The following is a 25,899-nucleotide window of genomic DNA, read 5'->3' on the forward strand; positions in this document are numbered from 1 at the left end:
GCCTGCATGGGAATGGAATGTGCAGACAGTGCAGGGGTACAGTGGTGGAGCTGCACACTCTACTTGGACATTAGACAAAATATATTAGGAGTTCTCATGGTGCAGATATTACAAAAATACAGTATATGGTAAAGTTGCACGTCCTGTTTAGACATTGGACAAAATATATGATTAGGCCTCCTCGTTTCACTTAAAATAAATTCTACTGCTGGGTGGCAGGCTGGAGACACAGCCAAAAGAGGTAAAAGAGTTAATAAACAATTACCATATGTATAAAATGTATTGAACATGAACACGCCTTCAGGAAAAACTGTATAAAAGACTGCATACATAGACTCTGGAGATTGTTCTGCAGAGCTTTCTAGGTTTTATTGTCTCTTGATAATACAATTTAATTCTGGAATCAAAACCCCAAGACTCTGAGAATGATTCTTCACAGCAGTGGCAGAAGCCACCACATCTTCTGGACCATTGCCAAGTCAGCAGTCTTCCCTGTTATTGTGGTTTCACAGAACAGAAGATACCCGGGATTTATACTGTAGGGATGGCCATTCAATGAAACTTAAACTTAAATCTTCTAATAATTTGAGATACTGCATTTTTGACTTTCATAAGCTGTAAAATATTTTGAAATCTTTTACTTTACATGTAATGAATCTAGAATATATGAAAGTTTCACCTTTTGAAATGTTACCAAAAAAAAAAAAAATTCTAGAAAAAATCAAGGGCTGATCTACTGGGATTTTCATGCACAACCATCTCTAGGGTTTACAGAGAATGGTCCAAAAAAGAGAAAATATCCAGTGAGGGGCAGTTGTGTGGGTGAAAATGCCTTGTTGATGTCAGAGGTCGGAGGAGAATGGGCAGACTGGTTAGAGATGATAGAAAGGCAACAGTAACTCAAATAACCACTCATTGCAATGCAGAATACCATCTCTGAACGCACAACAGGTCGAACCCTGAAACAGATGAGCTACAACAGAAGAAGACCACACCAGGTGTTGCTCCTGTCAGCTAAGAACATGAGACAGAGGCTACAATTCACACAGGATCACCAAAATTGGATATATACACACACACACACACACACACACACACACACACACACACACACACACATATATATATATATATATATATATATATATATATATACACACACACTCTTAAAAATAAAGATATGTCACGATGCCATAGAAGAACCTTCTTGTCTAAATGGTGCAATAAAGAACCTTTAACATCTGAAGAACCTTTCTGTTAAACAAAACGTTCTTTGTGGTGACATAAGGTTCTCCTGATTATAAAAAGGTATGAAATAGATGGTTCTTTAAAGAAACTTTACCTGACTGAATGATTCTTAGTGGAACCAAAAATGGTTCTTATGTCATCGCTTAAAGAAGCTTTTGAAGCACCTTTTTTTAAAGAGTATATATATATATATATATATATATGTGTGTGTGTGTGTGTGTGTGTGTGTGTGTGTGTGTGTAATGACCTACTGGTTTTGAACATCCAGCTGAATTTTTTAAAGACTATTCACCAGTATAATACATCATAAATGTTAGTGTCTCTATATGTTTGACTTCAGTGTAAAACACAGATCCACACAAACAGATGGTGAACTTTGCGGCATCATTTCAGCTGGATGTTCAAAACCTGTACACAAGGGAATCAAAGGTTCAAGCAGTAATGTATGTTCAGGTATGTTCAGCGATGTTTGTCTGGTTTGAGCAATACTCAGATTCACATGAAGTCGATGAGGTTCAAGTGAAGTGACACTTACACATACATTTTATCCAAATGCATCACATGGAACTGTAGGAACTGCATCTATTAACCTTAAATGCCATGTGGCAAAATTTGTATAACCATATACCGAACAATCCACAGTCCAAGATTTTAATAGTTTATATTTTCCAAATAAACTCATTAAGAACCCATAAAATCAGAATGGCTGTGTGGCTTTTATAATAATTTTTTTTTCTGTGAACATCAATCTAATGCATATTAGGTTTGGTTAAGAGAATGAAGCCTATTTTAAATGCTAAAAATGACACACTTGGAGGTTCCTGCTTGCATGCATACTTTAGATAGAATTGCATGACTAGCCCATTTTTGAAGGACAGAATAATGTTCTTATTCATAAATCAAAAGCAATGCTGACCATTGCTCATAAGCTACACTGTATCTCTCTCTAAACAATAAGTTGGAATCCAGGAAAGGCTGCAGTTGATGTGTGCATGCAGTCAGCATATTTGTGCCCTGTTGAGGGGCCCTTCACCAGCCCTCCAGCCTCAAAACCCACACTGATGAGGTAGGCAAAAGGCAGAGCAGGGAAACCATATGCATTGTGAGCGGGGTGTTCATGACAGCTGTTTTCCCTATGAATGTCTCTCTCTGTCTGACCCCAGCTGCTAGGCCTTCAGAGAGCACATATGTCACACAGAGGCTGTCAGACTTCACTTCTGTCAGTTTAGCCACTGTTTTAAAGTCACTCTCTGTTATCATCTGAAATGAGGCTTAAATGTGGTGCAGAGATAAGAGGGAATGTGGTGTTATGAGTCAAAAATGGAAGGTTTGCAAGGGGGGAAAAAAGAAAATAATAACCTCCAGATTGCATAAGACTTGTCAAACTGTGTTGTTATTATTAAAAAAGTATTTTACATAGTAGTAATCTCTTAATTCATATTTGTATTGCTAAAATATTCACATGATAAAATTATAGTACATTAAGGCCAGATTTAGCTAGAAAGAAAGTAAACCAACCTAAACAATAAGGTATCGCAACATGAAATAAATCATCAGTCATTCTCATTATTTATTTGCCTTAATTTAATCACATTACTTTATTTTATAAACAAAAAATAAACAAAAAACCTTGCTATGTGTACCGCATTAAACTAACCCAGACTTCTCAAAACATTGCTCTTGTGTTTGTTTTGATTGTTTCTGTTGTCCTCATTGTCCTCAAATCGATTTGGAAAAAAAAGCGTCTGCTAAATGACGAAATGTAAATGTAAATGCAAATTTTATAGAAAGCACAATCACTTTTCACAGCAAAACATTTCAAAATACATTTAAAATTACAAAAAAATAAATTTTAACATTTTAGTAACCTTTTTTTCCATGTTACAACAAACTGTTTTGTGACAACGTAACACTTTCAATTTTGATTTTATATTAATTTAATGACAATCTGACTCTGAAGTCTGACTTAAACAGGGTTATTATTATTAAAATCATACTTGAAATAAACATTTAAAAACGAATTTTACTACAGCTAGTTGCAACATTTCTCATTTTCTTTTAGTTTTAGTCGATACTAAAATAAATAAAACTAAAATTAAAACTTAATAAAAACTATTGTTTAAAAAATAATAAACAAACACACAACATAATTACAAAAAAAATTGCAATGATAACATTTCATTGAAAAAAATTATAATAGTTTATCTGAACTTAAGTGTTGAAAAGAATCTAAATACTTGTTTAGTGTTAATGTTTTAAGGATGCACAAATGTGACCCTGGACCACAAAACCAGTCTTAAATGTCAATTTTTAGAAATTGAGATTTATACATCATCGGAAAGCTGAATAAATAAGCTTTCTATTGATGTATGGTTTATTAGGATCTGACAATATTTGGCCGAGCACACAACTATTTGAAAATCTTGAATCTGAGGGAGCAAAAAAATCCAAATACTGAGAAAGTTGTCCAAATGAATTCTTAGAAATGCATATTACTAATCAAAAAATTTAATTTTGACATATTTATTATAGGAAATTTACAAAATATATTCATGGAACATGATCTTTACTTAATATCCTAATGATTTTTGGCATAAAAGAAAAATCTAAAATGTTGACCCATACAATGTTTTTTTGGCTATTGCTACTTAGGACTGTTTTTGTGCTCCAGGGACACAAATCTATTTTTAACAAATATCCCTAGACCTCCTGAAGGCCATGCAACATGACAGATCTGATCGATGCTACTCAGAATCAGTAGGCCCTATGTGGCAGATAGTTCAGCCGGGACTGTAACTTTGAGAATAATAATACCATGAAATCTTCCCTCTGTGAGCAGGTCATGGACACAAATGCTGTTTTGCTCCACAAATATAGCCTGCTGATCACTGACAAAAGATTCCAGCATAAAATGATAAAATAAAATGAAATATTTTGAATGGCATTTCATGTTTTTGTGTGTGCTTCTATCATGACGTAATATTTTCAGCATCACCTTCAGCTGACCAATCAGCGCTCTTCCTCCAGCTACCTGTGTTAACTGGCCTGAATTCAATACAGAGGCACACCAGGAACTAGCTACTTGTATTTGGTGAATGCATAGCTGTAAAGAGCATCACATGCCTCACGGCTAATGAGCATGTAAACGCCGCAGTCGAGAAGGTTCGTCACGAGTGACGTCACGTGCCCTTTCCCCCAGTTTCTGGCTGCTGCTCGCGCTCTGAGGCGAGGTTACTATCGGTCATTGCAGCACTGCCGTGCTTCCCTTTAAACCTGCGTCTTTCTACGCGTTCCTCCAATAACAACGCCATTACACGAGCGTTTAATACATTTCATGCACTTAATTAACTTGACAGATAGACACTCATACACTAAGTTTAATAGCCTATGTAGCTACATATAGCCTATGGAATGAGTTGCTATCGCGCAATGGCAAGTCAAAGAATGAATAGATTTCGGGAAAGAAACGTCGAATAAAACGTATAATGCATGAATATGTGCTTTCAAAAGCAAGATGTTATGATGACCGAGTATACAGAACTATATTTATCCATCCAGCCCCCCTCCCGTCTCCTCCCTTCTCCCATCGCGGGGTTACTATCGGACAAATCGGGTCTTTGTGTTCAGCTGCTGCAGGAGCCTGAAAACAAGTGATGGGATTTGCTTCCCCTGAAAAAATATTGTTTAAATTCGCATAATTCTTTCATTTTAAAGCATTTTAGACTGTTGCATTTGGGAAAATCTCGCAGCGAATGTGTTTATATATATATATATATATGACGCGCGACTTTGAGAAGATCGCGCCTTTTAAAAGAAGATCGCGCCTTTGTTTGACTCGCTTTTTACGAATTTTAACGGAGATACTGTGATTTAGCAAGTGTGTCATATAGTGGCTCTGTGTTTTAATAGACCCCCAATTGCATCTCACGTGTCATAACAGACATGTAGCCTATAGGCTATTAATGATGCCACAATAAATCGTTTTTTTTTCTTAGCATGCTGTAGACAACAGAAAAGCACGATTTTTATGTCTAACGTTATTAGAAATGGATCTGTTCGCATGCAAAGGCAACGTTTGCTACTGTGCAATTTAAGACTCATCGGAACCGAGGCGCGTGCTCTTAAAAGGGCGACAGATTATGCAGGTCATGCTGGGAAGTTTTGCAGTTATGTGTGTCAGTGGCCATATAAAGCAACTCAAGCAGTTAAACAGTTCATCCTCCCGTGACATATCAGTTGATAAGTGACTTAACACCAGAAACTTGTGTTGAGTGTGCTGACATTGCTTTATACAACCAGGTGATGTGATGATGACCCTTTAAAAACACTTTGCTATAGTACAATGGTATTGGATGGTAATACTGAATTATTAACCTATTTGTGTGTATAGTTCAGAAAATCACCATGGTTTTTCTCTATAACAAGAGGATGAGTAAATAATGACAAACCTTTTAATTTTTTGGATGAACTGCTCCTTTAAGTCTCATAAACTGATCTCACATGTCTGCTGTGTTTACCATGCAGTCTGAATATTAAACTTCCTCTCTCAGCGCTCAGGACCATATTGTGGTTTCTTCTGCAAATGTCACGCTCGGGTGCTTTGTTTATCTCTCTCTCATTCCTCGCTCTCGTTCTCTGTGTCATCAGTACAGTGTCGCCCCTGAGGCTCAACTCCACAAACCTGGCAGAGATACTGGGGCAGGAGGACAGCAGCAGTATTCACTTGGCAGCCTCATGGCCTGTGCGAACACAAAGAGGTGAACGGCATGAAAAACAGGATGAGAGTGCTGATCATATGACCAAAAATACAAAAGGCACAATGTTACCTTTCCTCGGTCAAATCAGAGTCACAGTGTTCTTTTGGACTGTGGTTAGAAACTGACCGGACAGATTCTGCTTCATGGATTCACAATATATATAATGTCACAATGTCACTGGATATAGTGAAAATATATAACAATTATCAATATAGATATATCTTATCTATATTATATATCTATATGTGAGCATGGACCACAAAACCAGTCTTAAGTGTAAATCTTTTTGAACTTGAGATTTATACATAATCTGAAAGCTGAATATAAAAGCTTCTATTGATGTATGGTTTGTTAGGATGGGACAATATTTGGCCGAGATACAACTATTTGAAAATCTGGAATCTGAGGGTGCAAAAAAATCTAAATACTGAGAAAATCGCCTTTGAAGTTGTCCAAATGAATTCTTAATAATACATATTACTAAGTTTTGATATATTTACGGTAGGAAATTTACAAAATATGTTCATGGAACATGATCTTTACTTAATATCCTACTGATTTCGGCATAAAAGAAAAATCTAATAATTTTGACCCATACTATGTTTTTTGTTTATTTTTTGGCTATTGCTAAACATATACCCCAGCGACTTAAGACTGGTTTTGTGCTCCAGGGTAACATATTATCTTATTAAAATGATTAATTCAACAAGAATTAATTCACTTAGTTTAGCCAATACTAATACTAATTACTTTATAAATTTATTCAACAAAATGCTTAGTTTAAACATTTAAACGTTTGTTGGGCTCAGTAATTTTATGTTGTATCAACTTGGATTTAGTTTGGCACAACTTTCTTGTCTTTTCTTGTTGGGGTAACTAAAGACGTAATGGTTAGACAAAGTATAAAGTTGATTCAGCTTCACTCTTGTTGCCCTGAATATTAATTATAGGTTTAAGGAACTCCAACATATGTTTACACTTACATTTAATCATTTAGCAGACACTTTTATCTAAAGCAACTTACAAATGAGGGCAATGGAAGCAATCAAAATCAACAAAAGAGCAATGTTATGCAAGTCTTATAACAAGTCTCAGTTAGCTAAACACAGTACAAGTTAGTTTTTTTTAATTCTAAAATAAAGTAAAAGAAAACAGATAGAATAGAAAAAGAATGAAGCAAGCTATAGTTAGAGGCCTTTTTGCATTTGTTAATTGTATAATAAATAAAAAGAAAACAGAATAGAAAAAGATTATGGGAATATATATCATATGCAGAAATGTATGTAGTTGCATGATATTTCATGAAATACTTTTGGTAGATGACATGCTATATTCCATTTAACACTATTTTAAAGTGAATTTTGCAATAAATTTATAATGCATTAACTTTTTTATGACTTAATATTAAAAACTAAATGGAATATTTGTACTTTTATTAATTCCTTTATCATATTGCAAGGAATAATGCCCCCCCCCCCCCCAAAAAAAAGAAAGAAAGAAATATGAATCAGTTATTAGTAGGCTACTTATGCATCCTAAAGTATCTTAACATCTAAAAGATTAAAAAAATGATATGTGATGTGTGGTTCAACTACACAAATGCATTTCATTAATGGATGACTTTTCATGGTTATCCAGACCAGTGATGCAGAAAGTCCAGGCAATAGGTAAACAGAATACATTTCCTGTATCTGTAAGTTTAAGAATAGACAATCCAAACATCACTTAAGATAAAAAAAAAGAAAAAAAGAAAAAAAAAACCTTGGCTATTGCAGAAAATGTGTTTTAAAATGCATACTTTACTCACCTGTGCTGCATGTTTTAGTACTATACATTTTATTTTGAGTGATTTCTAGGGGCAGTTATCAATTAAATTCCTAAACTCGAGCTATATATCTGTCTTGCTGACTATCTTCCCTCAAGGTCAGTCCTGGGTTCTGTCTAAGTGTTTTACAGCCAGCCTTCATTTTTCCAGAGGTCCTGATGACCTGGACAGAAGTTTTTTTCTTTCTCTCTCTCTCTCTCTCTCTCTCTCTCTCCATTCCTTTCATTCCAGGTGGAAATCAGTGTGGGTAGATGTTGATATATTTACAGAAGAAAACAGAAAACACTTAAGTTATTTGCTTGACATGGCTGTTTTACTTAGTTTATTTTGGATTTATTAATATAAAAAAATGCATGATTTTCTTTGTTTAGATTTGGTTTATGCTGAAAGAAAAACAGCGTAATATATTTTGCAAACTAGCTGAACATCAGCTAGACTGTAAGACCATCTTAAACCAGCAAACCATCTTTCTTTTCTTTTTCATGAAATACACCTATTTTACACTCACTTTAACATTTTTAAACATCTATACATGTCTGAAAATCAGTTAGGCTGAACACACCAAACACTTGTATCTTTGTAGCAACTATGAACCAGTTAACCTTGTGCCATCCAATCACTGCACACCCATGTTTCATTCAGATTATACAATTACTATTAAATACATAATATGTGCAGTATAAACTTACAAAAAGCTCAAAACAAAGTAAAATAACGCATTTTGAGTGAATCCGCGTTGCCCTTTTAAGAGCTGTTTTGGGTCCGCACGTGCTTTCCATATATGGAGGCTCGAAGACAAACAGCAGCGTTTGACCGACAGTAACCTCGCTCGCGCATCGCTATAAAAGCTCGGAGGAGAGGAAAAAGGTCCGTCCATAAGAGCACAAAGCACCACCGTTAAAATATCGCTTTGAGAGAGTTAGAACAGCTGTTTTTCTCTCGTCTCAAAAGGAATTACAGTTTATATGAAGTAAGGAATAATTATTTCAGAGCAATAACGGTGAGTAACGTAGAGGTTTTTTTTTTGAGCAGTGAGCTCTTTGCCAAGTTTAATTTTATACTAATTCATGGATACATCATTTTGCATAAACCTACAAATTTTGTGACAAGATGCACGCTGTTGTTTTTCCACAAATTATACGCGAGCGACGCATTTGCGTCTTTTTTAATTTTATCGTAAACACTTGCTGAGTTGCGATGTTCTGAAAGCTTTGTGGCATTCTGTTATGTTGTAATTTTATTACAAATTGTCACGTATTATCGTTTAGTAATTGTGCTAGATAAGTAGGCTATATGAATATTTTAACTTGCCAGTTCCTTAATCCGGAACGCGCTGTTGTCGATCGGGTATTTTATCGAAAACACTTGATGAGTTATTTTGAATGCTTCGTGGCAGATGTGTATGTTGAAAAGTTGTGGATTATTGACTGTTATTTGCATTCGTACGCTACTGAGAAAATGACAACTTAAAAAACAGAGGAACAAAGAAGACTTAAGTGCTGCGTGTCGCTTCAGCATCTGCTCGTCACCGAGTCTGCGCGAGATGACCGAGAGTAACCTAACCTCTCCTCTGCAGAACAATGACAAAGAACTCTCCAACTCTTCTTCATCTGTAAAACATCATGATTATAAACACGTTTCATGGTTAAAACAAAAGCTTAGATCTATAGTTCAGTGTCTGAGTCGGTGTCATTTCGTATTGTGCTCCATATGTAGGCTAAATCGTGGCAAAGATTGTGTAGTATAGTAAACAAATGTATGGGGGACTCTTCTTATCATGTCTTTCTTGGACAAATTTTATGTCAGTCTTGATGGACAGGTTTATTTTTCGTGCTTTAAGTGCACAGTAAGCCTAAAATAAACTGATCTTTGATGTATGTGTAAGAAATGATAGAGTAGGCTACGACGCGAGAGAAGCGATATGATGAAGAAAATGGTAAACAAGACGAAAAATAAGAAAATGGAAACGTCCGCAAGGGACGCTCTTTTTAATGTTGTGTATGAAAATCAAAAGCATGAGTATCAGATTACCTAGCAGAGTGCCATATCTGCATAAACTGTACAAAAATGACAGAGGCAAAACACATTGGCTGCTAATGAATGATCAGAGACTTTATGGTTCAGCGATAAATAAATAAAAGGAGAAATATTTTATAGTTCAAAGCACATCCACATTTCCACTCACTCCTTGTTGTCTCCTCTACAAGATAAGATGAATGGCTTGAATACACTATATCAATGCCAAAACATTGTGTTTAAAATAATATTTTACCTTGCTATATTGAATGAATCCCCAAGCCAAAATCCTTATGTAGCCATTGTAATACACTACTTAATTATCTGCCTTAATTATATAAAATACACAAGAAAATCCGCTGAAATGTTAATGGGAAATTCTCACCATACATTCAGTGTTTACTCATCCAAATGTCTTGTTTACTGAATTGCAACACTGTATATTATAAAGTCCCATCTGGATAAAGGTGGCATGGGATAATTGATCAAAAACAGCTTGCTGTCATTAGCTTTATCTTTTTTGCTTGCTTCTTATTGTCTTGCAGAGAGGAGCCACGGACAGTTGGGATCCGTGGCAAGATGGCTGTCTCCACTCAGTTGGGTTTGCTGTTGTGGAAGAACTTCACTTACCGACGGAGACAAACTGTAAGTTCATATCACATGCATTGAGCAACTGAGTAATCAGTCATATACCAAAAATAACAATGTAAACAAAAATGCAACAAAATGAATGCCTTTTAAAACATACATTTTATTATTTTGGTGGTGATGCTTATGCATGCTTATGTTTAAAGCAATGAATAAATACATAAATAAAAAGACCAGTTGCTTAGGATTTGTGATCATTCAGTGTGTTTTATTGTGAAGTGATTTTAATATATATTTTTTTCACTTACCATACTTAATGTAAAATGATAGCAAACCAAACAGAGTTCTGTTTCAGCCTTTGCTTAAAGCAACAATGTCCTGTAAGTGAATGTACTTCAAAAAGCTGATTAAATGATGATGACAAAATACATGCTCTTGGCATTGAACATATGAACAGCAGGTTTAGCAACGGGAAAGCAATTAACCGTCATGATAAACTGGATTTTCTGGACTTCGCTAGAATAGTTCATTCAGGATATGTGAGCAGCAGATATGTTGTGCTGTTGAGTTCAGATTCAAGTTCATAAGGGAGAAACCAAAACAATTCAGGATGATGAACAACTGTATACACACACAATTATACACACCTTTTTTTTCCAGATTCAGTTGCTGATCGAGATCATATGGCCACTCTTCATCTTTTTCATCTTGATATCTGTCAGACTCCACTATCCTCCATTCGAGCAACATGAATGTAAGTGGCCTAAGATGGTTTTTCCCCAAAACACGAGCATAAATTGAATGCAAATGTGATTTGAGCTTAGTTTAGATGGTGTCTTTTGTGCCCCAAGAGTTCAATATAAATCGGATTAAATTAGAATAATAAAACACCCATTGGTCTGATTTATATAATTTTGATTGTATTTTTCTAAAGCCTATTTTGGCAAAATGTTTGCACTAAAAAAGATCCTGAATGCATTGTGTCACCACATCTTACTTAAATCAAGCGTCAATATTTGCTCCTCTTTGGAAATCACACAGTCAACAGGGGAGGTCAAGGACAGCAAAACAGCTCCAAGAACAGCATGACATTTTATATATCACAAGATCTCAGTTCCTGTACTTTGAACTGATATAACTAAATGTTAACTATTTTTGATTTAGTTCCAAATGATAAAATGAGGACCAGACGAATAGGAATAAGAAAACAGTATTACTGTAAAAACATACACTCTTTAAACAAGCAGAATCTATTTAAGGGAAAGAATTTCTCCAAGGATGTTTCCAGGAATTGTGTGTGCAACCTGTCATTTTGATGTGTAAAATGCATGACATTTGCCTAAATATAAAATAAACTTAATTTCATTACATTCAATGCATTAGATTGCTGAAATATGGTTGCAATGGGCATTTTTTGTTGTTGAAGATTTAATATCACACATTTGTTCTAAATCTGATTCCTTTTCCAGGCCACTTTCCCAACAAGGCCATGCCCTCTGCAGGGACTTTACCATGGGTACAGGGCATCATCTGCAATGCCAACAACCCCTGCTTTCGCTACCCCACCCCTGGAGAGACCCCCGGGGTGGTGGGCAACTTCAATGACTCCATGTGTGTATTTCATGTTTTGGGCATTAGATTTTACAGACTATATATGGAAGTTTCCCTCATATATGTTTCACTTTCATCATTTACAGCATCTCCCGACTGTTCATCGATGCCAAGAAAATTCTCCTCTATAGCCAACATGACAAGAGCTTTGACGGTTTCAAAGGACTTGTCTGGGCCTTGAGAGAACTGCAGAGACACACTAAAGGTACGTCAAACACCTTTGTATCTTCAACATATACTATAGTTCAAACAATTTGGAATGAAGACTTTTAGGCTGCATTTACTTGATTTAAAATACTGTAAAATCATTAATAATGTGTAATATTATTATAAATGGAAATAACTGTTTTCTACTCGAATATATGTTAAAATGTAATTTATTCCTGAATTTTCTCCAGTCTTCGTTGTCAAATGATCCTTCAGAAATCACTCTAAAATGCTGATCTAGAGCTCAATAAACATTTCTTTTTATTATTAATATTAAAAATCGTAGCACAGCTTGGAAACCATTATACAATGTATTTCAAGATTTGTGTTGATGAATATAAAGTTTAAAAGAACAGCATTTGTTTGAAAAAGAAATCTTTTTGGAAAGTGATGAAAGGCTTTGAATCTTTGCTGATAAGAAATCTTATTAACCCAAAACCTTTGAACAGTAGTGTGTGTTCATTTTATGTAACTTTAGGTTTGATACTTTTATTGTATGTTGCACTAAAAGTAATAAAAGGATAATTTATGGTCTCATTAATGAACCAGAATCAATACATGGAATTATAATCTCTAGGGTTCCCTTCATTTATGTTGAGATTTTTTTGAGTAATATGCATTATGTCTTTATTGAGTAATATGCATTAAAAGGTCATACGTTCTTCTCTTGGTTTCAGTTTTTAAAGTCACTCTACTACTTTAGCACTGTTTACTCTCACATTGGTCTCGGTTTAACTAGTTGGTTCAGTGTGCAATTAAGTTGAAGTAGTGAGTCCGTACACCCTAATTTCAATAAGCCTCAGTGTATTCAATAAAAGACAAACACCAGGGGGGTTTGTCTGTCTTGTCTGTTTCCTGTCTGATAATCAGATTAGGTCTGGTTCCTCATTTGAGATTCAGTGTTGAAGGTCAAAAAGGAAACATACTGTATTAGTTATTTTTTGACTGTTGAAGACTACAAAAGCGGTCATTAGTATCTGCTCATCTTTTTCTCTTGCCTAGAAGATTTTCATTATAGCATTATATATAGATCTATGATCTTTTAGATACATTGCTATGCAGTTGACAAGTGGTTGCATTTCTGCACTGCATAAATCTGTATTATATTGTGGTCTTTAGATCCTTTTTTGATAACCTCAAGGACCACTTGCAGAAGTGTTTCTTGCAAAAACCACTAACAGTCACAATACACTTGCTTATAAATGGATAACTTTGTGACCTTTATTTAGACAGACAGCTCACCGTAATGGTTGTTGAAAGAGGCTTGCGGGAGTTGCATGTACTCACAGTTGACAGCATTTAATTAATGTTCCCGGAGGGGCTGCTGTTGGCACCTGGGGCATGAGAAATAGGATGCTCGCTTTGTCCACTTGGATTAGAAAGCCTCAAAAGTCACAATGGTTAAACATGTTCATTTCATCCCACAGAGATGCTTACGATTCATATGTGTTAATGCACAAATGAGGAGGGGCTTGTGTCATGAAACTGATGATTGCATTGCTGCTGCAATTGTTTTTTTTTTTTTTTGCCATTTTGGAACCTTCAAGAGTGTGTAGCAAATGAGATGTCTTTGATATCCTAATTGTTACTTCTTGAAGAGAAATGCATTCAATGGAGATGTGATGTGATTCTGATCTAAAGATCTGTCAGATTTGTCTTCAGAGGAAAAGTGTTAGTAATCCTACGTGTCTCAATGAGTTTCGTAAAAGTTTCAAAACTGCTTCTCAGACATGACTCAAATGATCTGAGCTATATTTTGAGCTTTTCTTTTATAGCCCTATACTCTTTTTATTGGCAACTATGGTTCCATGTAGAATTTTGAACATTATTCTTTTAAGAAGGTTCTTTTATGGAATCCCTATGAAAACCCTTGTGTGGAACCTCTTTTTCAAGCGTGTGTTTGCAGATGGATTTGTGGGTGTTTGCACTGTGTTTGCACAAATTCTGGACTCTGTGTCCTCTGAAATCTTGTATAGCTCATTTCCCCAAGTCTTCCTGAATAGTTAAACAACAATAAGTGTTCTCTGGTGGTTTCAGAGAAGCGGCCTGGGAATGACCTGTAGTAACCCCAGAGGAAAAAGACTGACTCAAACCAGTTCATACCGATAACTCTTCTGGAATGTTCTGACACGCAACACAAAGAGCTTTGTGAGGAACACTGCTGTAGTTGCGTTCTGGCTTTTGTTGTTCCTCCGTCCTTTCCCATGGACATCTTGCATGATGAACTCAGAATTGAGAGCTAAATGAGCAGTTCTCTCATGACTGCAGCAGTAACCGAACACGATAGTTCAGCTGCATTACCTCACTCCCTTTATCATTGAGTTGGAAATTGCGTTGGAGTCATACTCATCACAATGTTCTGAACGACACCCTTTGTTAAAAAATAATATTATTCACGGCTGCTGATGAGTTCAATCAAAATGAAAATTTGACCTGTGTTACTCAGCATTATTCTGACATGATACTATCAAGTATATACATTATATAAATTGCTTGTATAATTTATGCATATATATTTAAATAATAACTTACAATTTATATTATTATTTGTTTATATTATTTCTAAGTAATGTAATTATGTATGTAAATACAATATTTATTATAATATTAATATTATGATTAATATTTATTATTATTTATATAACATTTATTTATTTGTCAGCAGTATTCTGATGTGATGTTATCAAACTCAAATATTTAAATTAGTAGTTATATACACAATTTATAAATATTTACATAAATTCTAGTATTATAGATACTATGTACTTTATAGTATTTTTATTTATATATGTATACATATATATAGAGAGATAGATAGATAGATAGATAGATAGATAGATAGATAGATAGATAGATAGATAGATAGATAGACTATTTATTAGTGTATTTAAATTATTATAAAAACAATATAAATATTATATATAAATAAATAAATATGGTATTTCATGTTTATATCTTAAGTCTTAAAGGTTTTTTTTTCTTTTCTCCTAGGGTTCAAGCTGAAGGACTTCCTCCGTGATAATGAAACGTTGTCTGAGTTCCTTGAGAAAAATGCTACCCTGCCCAAGCATGCTGTGAGACAGATAGTGGAGGCTAACGTCAACTTGGAGAAGGTAAATGAACTGCACAACACGAGCTGTTTAAAAACCTTTGAACGACCAAATCATCAGACATCAGGAACTTTTTTTTTCATAAATGTATGTTGTTTCCCCTCCCGGTGTTGTTTTTAATTACCTTCACACATGTATAGACAGCACTTAAAATATGCCACACACCATCTGGCATAGTCATTAAATTGCAGCCTGTCATCTATCTTGGGACCGTTATGTAATGCACTGGTTCGTGCAGATATGAAGCGATCTGTTTTTCAAAGCCCTGTACATGCATCCGTATGCTCTCACATGCGGATGACCTTGGTGTGGAGGGGTGCGAGATCAGGGCCAGAGGCTGCGGATGATGCATGTGCTGCTGTGTTCTGGGGCGGAGTCACATGACTGTTGCAGAACAACAGCCACAGGACAATTCCTGGAAAACTGACACAGGCCGACCGATTCCCAGCAAGATAGAGACAGCTTTTATAACACTTCAGTTCAGCTGATTGAAAATATGCCCAGCATTTCATTCTTCACATAGCGTAAGTCTAAAAATAGATCCATCCCATGTTGCCCAGCTAAAACCAAAACAATGGCTCAAAAAATAGTTGGATACATAAGCTGCAATGATTCATATGCATTAGAAACATTCCTCTAACATTTGGCTACCAGAAAGTGTTAAAATAGTTTTAATCTTAATAATGAATATCATATCTATTGTTGTATAATTTAAGTGATACGTTTTTTTTATTCTCTTACTTTAAAAATGATAGGTATGGTAAGATAAGATTTTGTTTAAAAATAATTATACTTTAATTTAGCAAGGACCAATTCAGTTGATCAAAAGTGACACTAAAGACAATTTTCTTCAACATTGATATTAAAGATAAATGTTTCTTGAGCAGCAAATCAGCATATTGGAATGATTTCTGAAGGATCATGTGACACTGAAGACGCTGAAAATTCAGCTTTGCATTTCTGGGATACTGATTTTTACAACATATCCATATTTTAAAAGGCAATAATATTTCACAATATTGCTGTTTTTTTATTTATTTATTGCATTTTTGAACCACATAGTATATGCATATATTATGTGCATATAAGAAGGTAGTCTTAAATCATATCTTAACCACATCAACTCTGGGGACCCACCGGTGGGTCCAATATTGCATATGCCTAATTCTCAAAAAATCAAAATAACAGCTGAAGTGGTTAAGTGTTTCCCAAATTAGCCTTAACATCCTGTTCATAATAACTGAATGGTGGATTGTGCAGAGTCTCTGAGTGAGTAACGGAGCTGATAGAGAGTCACGATCTTACAAATAAAGTATACAACAAGCCTTCTTTTTTTGGACAGGCTGTGTTTTAACCTGTCTTTTGGGCAAAGGCTGTCCATTGTCTCGTTCACAAAAGTAAGAGCGTGTAATTACGTGATCACGTAATGTTCCTTCAAGCATTCATTTGCACCCATTCTCTGGAGATCTGCAGGCTTAAATGCATCATTAGAATACAAGATCCTCACTGAGAGTCTCACAAATGTGATTGACTTGTATTTAATAGTCACGTGGCATTTATAGCTCAGATGATAGGCTTAAAAAGTGCTTCCAGGTTTTGTACTTAAAAAAAATGATTGCAGAGAGTTTGTTTAGTTGGTTTCAACTGCTATTTGTGATCCACAGGTTCTTATTAAAGGCTTCGGTGTTCATCTCAGAGACCTGTGCAATACCACCTCTCTAGAGGATTTCGTGACTATAGCCGATAAGAACGTGTCTCAGCTGACGCAAAACATCATCTGTCAGTCATCTGCTGAATGGCTGAACAACGCAGAGAGCCACTTCCAGTCCAACCTGGACTTCCTGAAGCCAATACGGGTACGTAAATACAAGTGTTAAATAATAAATCCCTTCCATAGGACTTCATTATTAACCAACATCACAGGAACTAAAATACAACAATGAAAATTACCATGTTAACTATTGCTTGTGAAGATGTGTTTTATGGCCCTTATATTTCACATAGAAGTTGCTTACTGGACTATAATAATGCAATAAATGCTACGATAAACAAAGGAATCCACCAGTTCAGTAAACCAATTACACACAAACTAGGACAAGTGTCTATTTTTGTATTTTAGACCCGGTGAACTTTGCAATCTTCAAGCATAACAGAATAACATTGTGGTCACATAATGGTCACTTTTACATAATATGTTTTTGCCAATCAGAATAATTATTTCAGCATATTTGTGCATGAAAAGGGAACTGTGATGGCCATCAGCCAGGAGTCTTCACATATTGATGTCTTTGTGTATGTTCGCTTTAGACTCAGTGTTTTCTTTGTCTTTGAATAATGAGATTTCAAGATGCCAGGTCACTGCTATCTTTGCACCGTGATTTAGTTACGAAAGCAAGGGGACATTGAGGGCTTTGACATTTTTTCCTGAATCGCAACGTTATAGTCCACTCCAGAGTTAGTGTATGTGACTTGCATGCATTAACATTGCCTCACTAGCAGCTCACGACTTAAAAAGGATGCTTAATGCATGTTAACACAAATGTGTATCCTCCTACATTGTAAAAAGATGTTTGTCATTTTCACAGCTAAAGTAAAAACCTGATAATTGGTTAAACTGTAAGTTACCAATTGTGTATACAAGTATTGTTCATGTTGTATGGACAGAAACTTACAATGTACTGTAATTCATCATGTTGCTTTACTGTATTGGTACTGTCATATTAACATTATATCAACATTATGTCTATAAATGATAAAGTATACAGTATTTTTGTCACAGTATTTCTACAATGAGTTTCTGGCAACAACAGTTGCTATTTTTGCAGTAAATTTCTCAGCATAATGTTGACAGTAAAATGTGTAATTCAATATGATTACTTTGATTAGCTAATAATGTTTTTTTTTATATTTTGGTCATGCAGAAAGATGTCAAGTCTGACCTGAAGATTATCCAAGATGTGTCTATAGCAACAGACAGTCTTCTGGAGAGTTTGGGAGCGTTAGCGATGGAGGTAAGAGCCCCGGGAAATATCTCTCACCCTGATTTTAGGGACTGAACTGGACACCACCAGAGTGAAGGGTTTCATTCCCACCCCCATCTTCCCAAATCTCCTTATCCCGTATTAGACCAGTGGATTTGGCTAATCAGAAAAAAAAACAGATTCATTAAAATGCAATAAGCATCAATGACTGTTTAACGACTGTTTTTTGATGTGCAATGTTCCATTATGCTAGTCCTGAAAATGTTAATATTTTGTGCTTTGGTCTAACGAGTCATTAAGATGTGTTGCCCCAACATTCTTAAAAAGAAAGGATCTTTAATGATGGTTCCATGAAGAACTTAAAAAAATCCATGGAATCTTCTCACTCCACAAAAGATTCTTTATAGATTCTATAAATGATTCAAATGTTCTTCACATTAATAATAATAATAAAAAAGTCCTTTTAAAAAATGTTCACTGAAAGGTTCTTTGGGTTTAACACCAAACTTGTTTTGCTTAAAGAGACAGAAAGTTCAGAGCTGTTAATAGCTATTTCGGTTAGCATCCCACACGTCTGTGTCCCTTAGAAAAACCACAGAGCTGACGCTTGACATTTCAGCCGTACACTCAGTGTTGCCGCTCGCATGTATTTGGTGTCCAGCGTTTAGAAACCAAACCTGGGTGTTAAGTGAGTTAGCAGCAGTAGTTCGGCCCATCATAAGACTCCCAGTTCCCGTCAGCGCTGGGCAAAAAGTGCAGAGCTCGGCAAATGTGTAAGTTACTTGCTCTAGAAATGAAACAGGGACACACTTACTGTTTCCACATCATTTCACAGGGCATTTGTTCATGGGGAATGTGCCTCACAAGCAATCTCTTCCCGGTTTTATCTCTTGAAACAGAAACAGAAATCGAGTCGACGCCAACCCTGCCCTGACCGGCATTAGTTCCTCTTTGTTCTCACATAAGCGTTGCAGACATGCGAGCTGAACTCCAGTAACCCTCGCTAAAGCCAGCGGCAGAGAGGTTACTCCAGGTCGTGCTTTATTCTTGTTTGCATGTCTGTGTGGCCTCCAGGGCTTCCTCAGACACCTCATGATAGCTTACAGTGAGACAGCTATAACAATAGATCTCTTCTATGACTAGCAGTCGCCTGTGCAAGAGAGGGAACAGATGAATCCTTTTCTAATGAGACCCCTGGATGAAGTGGGCAAACTCATCTCATTCTTCTAGCAAAAATACACATTAGCTTTGGATTAAAGGATGGATGTATTGCAGTATTGTTTACTTTTGCAGATTTGAACTAGTTTTTTTGTATTTATTTCCATTTTCATTTTAATATTAGTTAAAGTTCTAGTATTTTTTCTTTTAGGTTTTTGAAACGTATTTATTTTATTTGAGATATTTTAGTACTTAAAGCTAAACTGCATTTTTTTAAAAGTTAAAAAAAAAAAAATTCAGTTAACATTTAATTTATCACAAATAATATAATATTATTTTACAAAATAATATAACAAATATTATATAAATATGTATAGTAAAATATAAATAAAATACAATTTTAATATAATTTTTAATGGTTATCTGCTCATGTGAATCCTATAGGCTATACATTTGTGGTTAAGTGAATTAACCGGGCAGTAAAACTCTTTGTTTGCTTCTCAGATGTGTTGATGGTGATTTTGGAAATTGCACATGACAAAAGCGTTTACAGCCCTGTGAATCATATTGACTCATCTTTTACAAACCTGACCGACTATAACCCGATCACACAAATGCTTATGTAGCACCACGTAAAGCCATCCATTTATCTCATAAAATGGAAACGCTTTCATTATCATCATGCCATAATTCTCATAGCTTTTTCAGCATGCATCCATTAATCCAGCATGCATGCACTTTTTCAGTGTGCATCCATTAATGTGCTGGAAATGTTAGAAAGTAGGATATCTTTTGTGCTCTTGAGGTCTCTTTCGGTTTCATCAGGAGCATGACCGATAGTAACCTCGTCCTCAGCAGGTATGTGTGAGCGTGTCACAGCAGCGCCTCTGTTCTTGCTGTCGGGCGAGCGACATAAGATACGGTTTATCATAAACTCCCTTTCATTCCTCTCCACGCTGGGGATTGCCCTGGAGACACTTATATTCATCGTCTATTTTTATACTTTTGCTCGGTTTTTCTCTCAGTACTTAAAAATAATTAACCATCCTTATTTATTTAGCCTCATTTCCAAACCTGTGTAGGCCGTTTTGTCCATTTAGAATGCGAAATGAGGCTTTTTGATTGATTTTAAAATGAAAGCATCATGACGGCAGTCCATGTGCTATTAGTAGTAATTATGATGCACTTTATGTCATGATGATTTATGACTTTGACCTTTGACCTTTTGACAGGTTGAACTTCCGGTGACCTTATGATGGATGGGTTGAACTTCCGGAATGAGTTCATGGGTTAACCTATGACCGTTTCCCACGCATCGATCATGTGGTTTTGACAGAAAGTTTTACCCTATTGACCTAGTTAGTTCTAAATTATATATTTTGACGGGTAGTTTAAAAGGTATAGGAAACACTCCCCACGCATCGATCATGTGGTTTTGACAGAAAGTTTTACCCTATTGACCTAGTTAGTACTAAATTATAGTTTTTGACGGCTAGTTTTAAAGGTATAGGAAACACTCCCCACGCATCGATCATGTGGTTTTGACAGAAAGTTTTACCCTATTGACCTAGTTAGTTCTAAATCATGGTTTTAGGAAACCCTCCCCTACGCTGTTTGAAGTTTGTGTCAGTTATACGGTTATGTGTGTGTGTGTGTGTATGTGTGTGTGTGTGTGTCCCCCTCCCATTACATTCCTGAGCAGTGTATAAATGGGATCGGTGTGTTCTACGTTTATATATAAAACATCCTATAATTTATGTAATATTTATATAATTTATAAAATATAATTAATTATCATGCTAAGGTTGAAAAACATTTAAGTTATTTCACATTCATATATAAAACCTTATATCATTTATATAATATAGTAATTATCATGCTAAAGTTGAAAACATTTTAGTTATTTCACATTTATATATATATATATATATATAACATTATATAATTTATATATAAAACATTATATAATTTACTAAAACAATTAAAGGTTTAAAACACATTTTAGTTATTTCATATATGAGACATTCATTTCACATTTATATATAAAACATTCTATAATTTATATAATATAATTATCATGCTAAAGTTGAAAAAAGAAAAACATTTAAGTTAATTCACATTTATATATAAAACATTCTATAATTTATATAATATAATAATTATCATGCTAAAGTTGAAAACATTTTAGTTATTTCATATATGTGACATTCAGTTATTTCACATTCACATTTCAGTTATTTCACATTTATATATAAAACAGCCTATAATTTATATAATATAATAATCATCATGCTAAAGTTGAAAACATTTTAGTTATTTCACATTTATACATAAAACATTCTATAATTTATATAATATTTATATAATTTATATAATATAATTAATTATCATGCTAAAGTTGAAAAACATGCCGTTCTTTATATTCTATCTTTTATATAATATACATAATCTAAAAGCAATTTAACTAAGGTTGAAAAACATTGTGTTCTTTTAAAAAGGTTATAAATGAAATGTTTATAAAAAATATACTGAAACCGACTGTTTCAGATAAAACAAGATCCATTTTTTTAGGGGGCAGAAGAAGCTGTTTTCACATCAGCTTTGATCCTGACCCTCTGTCTCCCACTGTCTACGTGCACACTCGTCCGAATTTACTACAAAATCACAATATCTTCAAAGCCATTGCTAATTAAAACTAACGTATCTCACGCAGGAGTACCGTGTTTTGACAGTTTTCTGACGGTTCACCTATGAATTACAGTTGGTGCGCGGCTAGCATCTCTTGTAACCCTCTCTCTCTCTCCCTCTCATACATTCATTCGTCTCCAAGTCTTATTTTCTTCTTTTAATGAATATAAACACATTATACATTCACAAACAATCTAAAACAAAACATTTACATTAGTTTTAGTCATCACTAAAAATATACATTTTACCAGGATCGGGGAAAAAATATATAATTAAACAGAACAAAGAATATGGTCTATTGAGGAACCCGGATGTGTCGTTGACACAATTCAGTTAAATTCATTTCACATTAATCGTTGCAAAACATTTTCTATATTATATTTAAAACCTTTTATATCCATCTTTATATCATATCTTTTTCAAAAAGCTGTTTAATTATTTATTTTAACCGTACACCTACAGTACCACCACACACTAAAATGCTGCATGCACGTACATTTTTTTAATTAAATTTAGTTTTTAAGCGATCTGAATTATGACTACCCTATACATTTAATCATAAACCACACGAACCCTGATATATCACTATAATATCCATTCCACTATACAATTTTGTATTCTGATAAACCAAATAAACAAGCGGACATACGCATGAACATATCAAGTTAAAAAGAGACTTATCTCTATTTTAAAAAATATGAAAAAATAAATAAATACAATTATATATGACAACGTGTTACTAAACCAGAACACACGTTTTAAACAAGTATTCATCATGTTTATAAAACACATCGCAGTAACAGACATGTTACTAAACCAAACCAAATCATTTATCATACATTTTTAATCATGTATTCAACATATACTTATAACACCAATGTCTGGGGGAGGGCAAAATACCTCCAGTCACCCCAAAACCCACTCAGACTTCAGGGGTTAAAGAATATGGAAATAAATAATTATATAATGACATCATCATCCTAAAGCAATTCATTAAACAAAAAAAGTATAACTTAAAAAAAATATCACTTATTTTAAATGTGATAGTATATAAAATAAACATTTCTGATGATACATATAAAAAATATCCCTTACATTTTTTTAGACCGGGGAGAGATGTCCAAACATGAATGAAATATCCCAAAATAAAATAATACGACTTAAAAAAATAAAGTAAAATGTTTAAATCATAAACAGAATCTCACAGGTCCAAGTTGGGGTATTCTCCTGTATGTGAGACCTGAGGGGGTGCTTCACACACCCCGCGCGCGGCGAGGGTGGGGTTCCAGACCGCATGATCTAAGCCAGAGGGGTACATTATTTCAAAGATAACATTAATGTAATGTTTGAATAATCAGTACCCTCACTACATCTGATGTAATTCATTACATCTGTTTAAATGTTTCTTAATTCAACAAAATGATGATATATATTACCTAAAATATTTAGATTTTTATATAATATTATATAATAATTATTTATATCATATCATATATATAATTATATTATATTAGATGCGTTATGCATTAATCACTTTATATTCTTTAAAGTTCTTATTTTTTGCATGATCTTCAAAGTTTTTAATACCATCTTTCTGTCTCCCTCTCCCTCTCTCACACGGACACACACACACACATACACACACACACACACATAACCGTATAACTGACACAAACTTCAAACAGCGTAGGGGAGGGTTTCCTAAAACTATGATTTAGAACTAACTAGGTCAATAGGGTAAAACTTTCTGTCAAAACCACATGATCGATGCGTGGGGAGTGTTTCCTATACCTTTTAAACTACCCGTCAAAATATATAATTTAGAACTAACTAGGTCAATAGGGTAAAACTTTCTGTCAAAACCACATGATCGATGCGTGGGGAGTGTTTCCTATACCTTTTAAACTACCCGTCAAAATATATAATTTAGAACTAACTAGGTCAATAGGGTAAAACTTTCTGTCAAAACCACATGATCGATGCGTGGGAAACGGTCATAGGTTAACCCATGAACTCATTCCGGAAGTTCAACCCATCCATCATAAGGTGACCGGAAGTTCAACCTGTCAAAAGGTCAAAGGTCAAAGTCATAAATCATCATGACATAAAGTGCATCATAATTACTACTGCTATTTTCTAAGTCATACAATAGTGTCATGTGAGGAGCTGACTGAAATTGAAATCGTTATTCACTGAAAGTGAAAGCAAATGAGAAGTTCCTTGTTCCTTTAGAAACCGTGAAATATGTGCACATTTCTCTTTTCGTGTTTCACATTAAAACAGCAGTATATATCATGATAATGGTGAGGAAATAATGACATAATAAAAATGAATGCAAAATACAGACATCCAGGAGCAATAAGCATGCTTCTGTATTATTATTATTGTCGGTAACACCCTTCAGCTGACAGTGACAACACTTCATAATAGTACACCCTCTGACACATAGAGGTATAATGTACCAGATGCAGGCAGGCACGTGAACTGCACACTTGAAGACACTCAGGTCACTTTTGAACAAGACTGTGTCTTGAAATGAATATTAGGCTCTCTCTTTCCTGAAGCATCTGTTACAATGCATGACGTAATTTGAGAGAACTGAGTAAACACAGTCCAAGGTGCTGCGGGGTTAACGTTTGCTTTTCTCAACGTCAGACAAACAGTTTTAAGCAATTCTTTAGCATAGGCAAATGTTTTGTGACGTTTGACCATCACGCAGTTCTTCACTCATCCGTGTCTCTTCGACGTCATTTATTTATTCTTTTGTTTTAAATATGTAAGATTCAGTAAAATTAGGTTCTTGAAATGCACAAATCTCTGTAAATAAAAAGGTATTTTATGATATTTCATGAAAAATCAGTCCGAAATTAAAAATTGTATTCAGCAAAGACATTATATTGATCGAAGGTGACAGTAAAAACATTTAGAATGTTACAAAAAAAAATCTACTTCACATAAATGCTGTCCTTCTGAACTTTCTATTTATTGAAGAAACTTAAAAAAACTGTTTTCAACATTGATACTAATAATAAATGTTAATAATAGTAATAATACAATTTCTTTAGCATTAAATCAGCATTTTAGTATGATTTCTGAAGGATCATGTGACACTGAAGACTGGCGTAATGATGCTGAAAATACAGCTTTGCGTCGCAGAATAAAAACATTTTAAAATATATTCGAATAGAAAACAGTTATTTTAAACTGTAATGATATTTCACAATATTACAGTTGTTACTGTATTTTGATCAAATAAACTTTGGTGAGCAGATGGGACATTAAAAAACAGTATCAGCGGCAGACTTTTGAATGGTTGTTTATATAAAGACTTCTGAAATTTAAGGACGTTTTGACTCTTTTTTTCTGACTCTCAGCTTGTGAGTATGAAGAGCTGGCGGGACATGCGCAATGAGATCCTGTACCTGACGGGCAACAGCACGCAGTCCCCCAACCACATGTACCAGGCCGTGTCCCGTATCGTCTGCGGTCACCCGGAGGGCGGAGGCCTGAAGATCAAGTCCCTCAACTGGTACGAGGACAACAACTACAAGGCCCTGTTCGGAAACTACGGCAATGACAGCGACAGCGAGCCCGTCTCCGTTTACGACAATTCCTCCAGTAAGAGAAGCTGTATTGCTCTTTCTTCCATTGTTTGCAAATACTGAATATTTCACGTACCCTGCTAAACTGATGAAAAAAACTTGTTTCTT

The 25,899-nt window shown here is 34.8% G+C and overlaps 1 protein-coding gene across 3 annotated transcripts in view; it reads left to right on the forward strand.

The window, feature by feature from the left end:
* Positions 1–8,671: 8,671 nt before the first annotated feature.
* Positions 8,672–25,899, forward strand: part of LOC132144015 (phospholipid-transporting ATPase ABCA1-like) — a 36,897-nt gene continuing 19,669 nt past the window's right edge. For all 3 annotated transcript variants that reach the window (XM_059554711.1, XM_059554712.1, XM_059554713.1), the window contains exons 1-9: positions 8,672–8,830; positions 10,392–10,491; positions 11,095–11,188; positions 11,904–12,045; positions 12,132–12,250; positions 15,244–15,365; positions 17,027–17,218; positions 18,284–18,373; positions 25,564–25,807. In XM_059554711.1, coding sequence (XP_059410694.1) covers positions 10,426–10,491; positions 11,095–11,188; positions 11,904–12,045; positions 12,132–12,250; positions 15,244–15,365; positions 17,027–17,218; positions 18,284–18,373; positions 25,564–25,807 — 1,069 coding nt within the window. In that variant the 5' untranslated portion in view covers positions 8,672–8,830; positions 10,392–10,425. The remainder of the gene's footprint in view (positions 8,831–10,391; positions 10,492–11,094; positions 11,189–11,903; positions 12,046–12,131; positions 12,251–15,243; positions 15,366–17,026; positions 17,219–18,283; positions 18,374–25,563; positions 25,808–25,899) is intronic.

Source organism: Carassius carassius, chromosome 7, assembly GCF_963082965.1.
Source record: "Carassius carassius chromosome 7, fCarCar2.1, whole genome shotgun sequence".
Taxonomy (NCBI): Eukaryota; Metazoa; Chordata; class Actinopteri; order Cypriniformes; family Cyprinidae; genus Carassius; species Carassius carassius.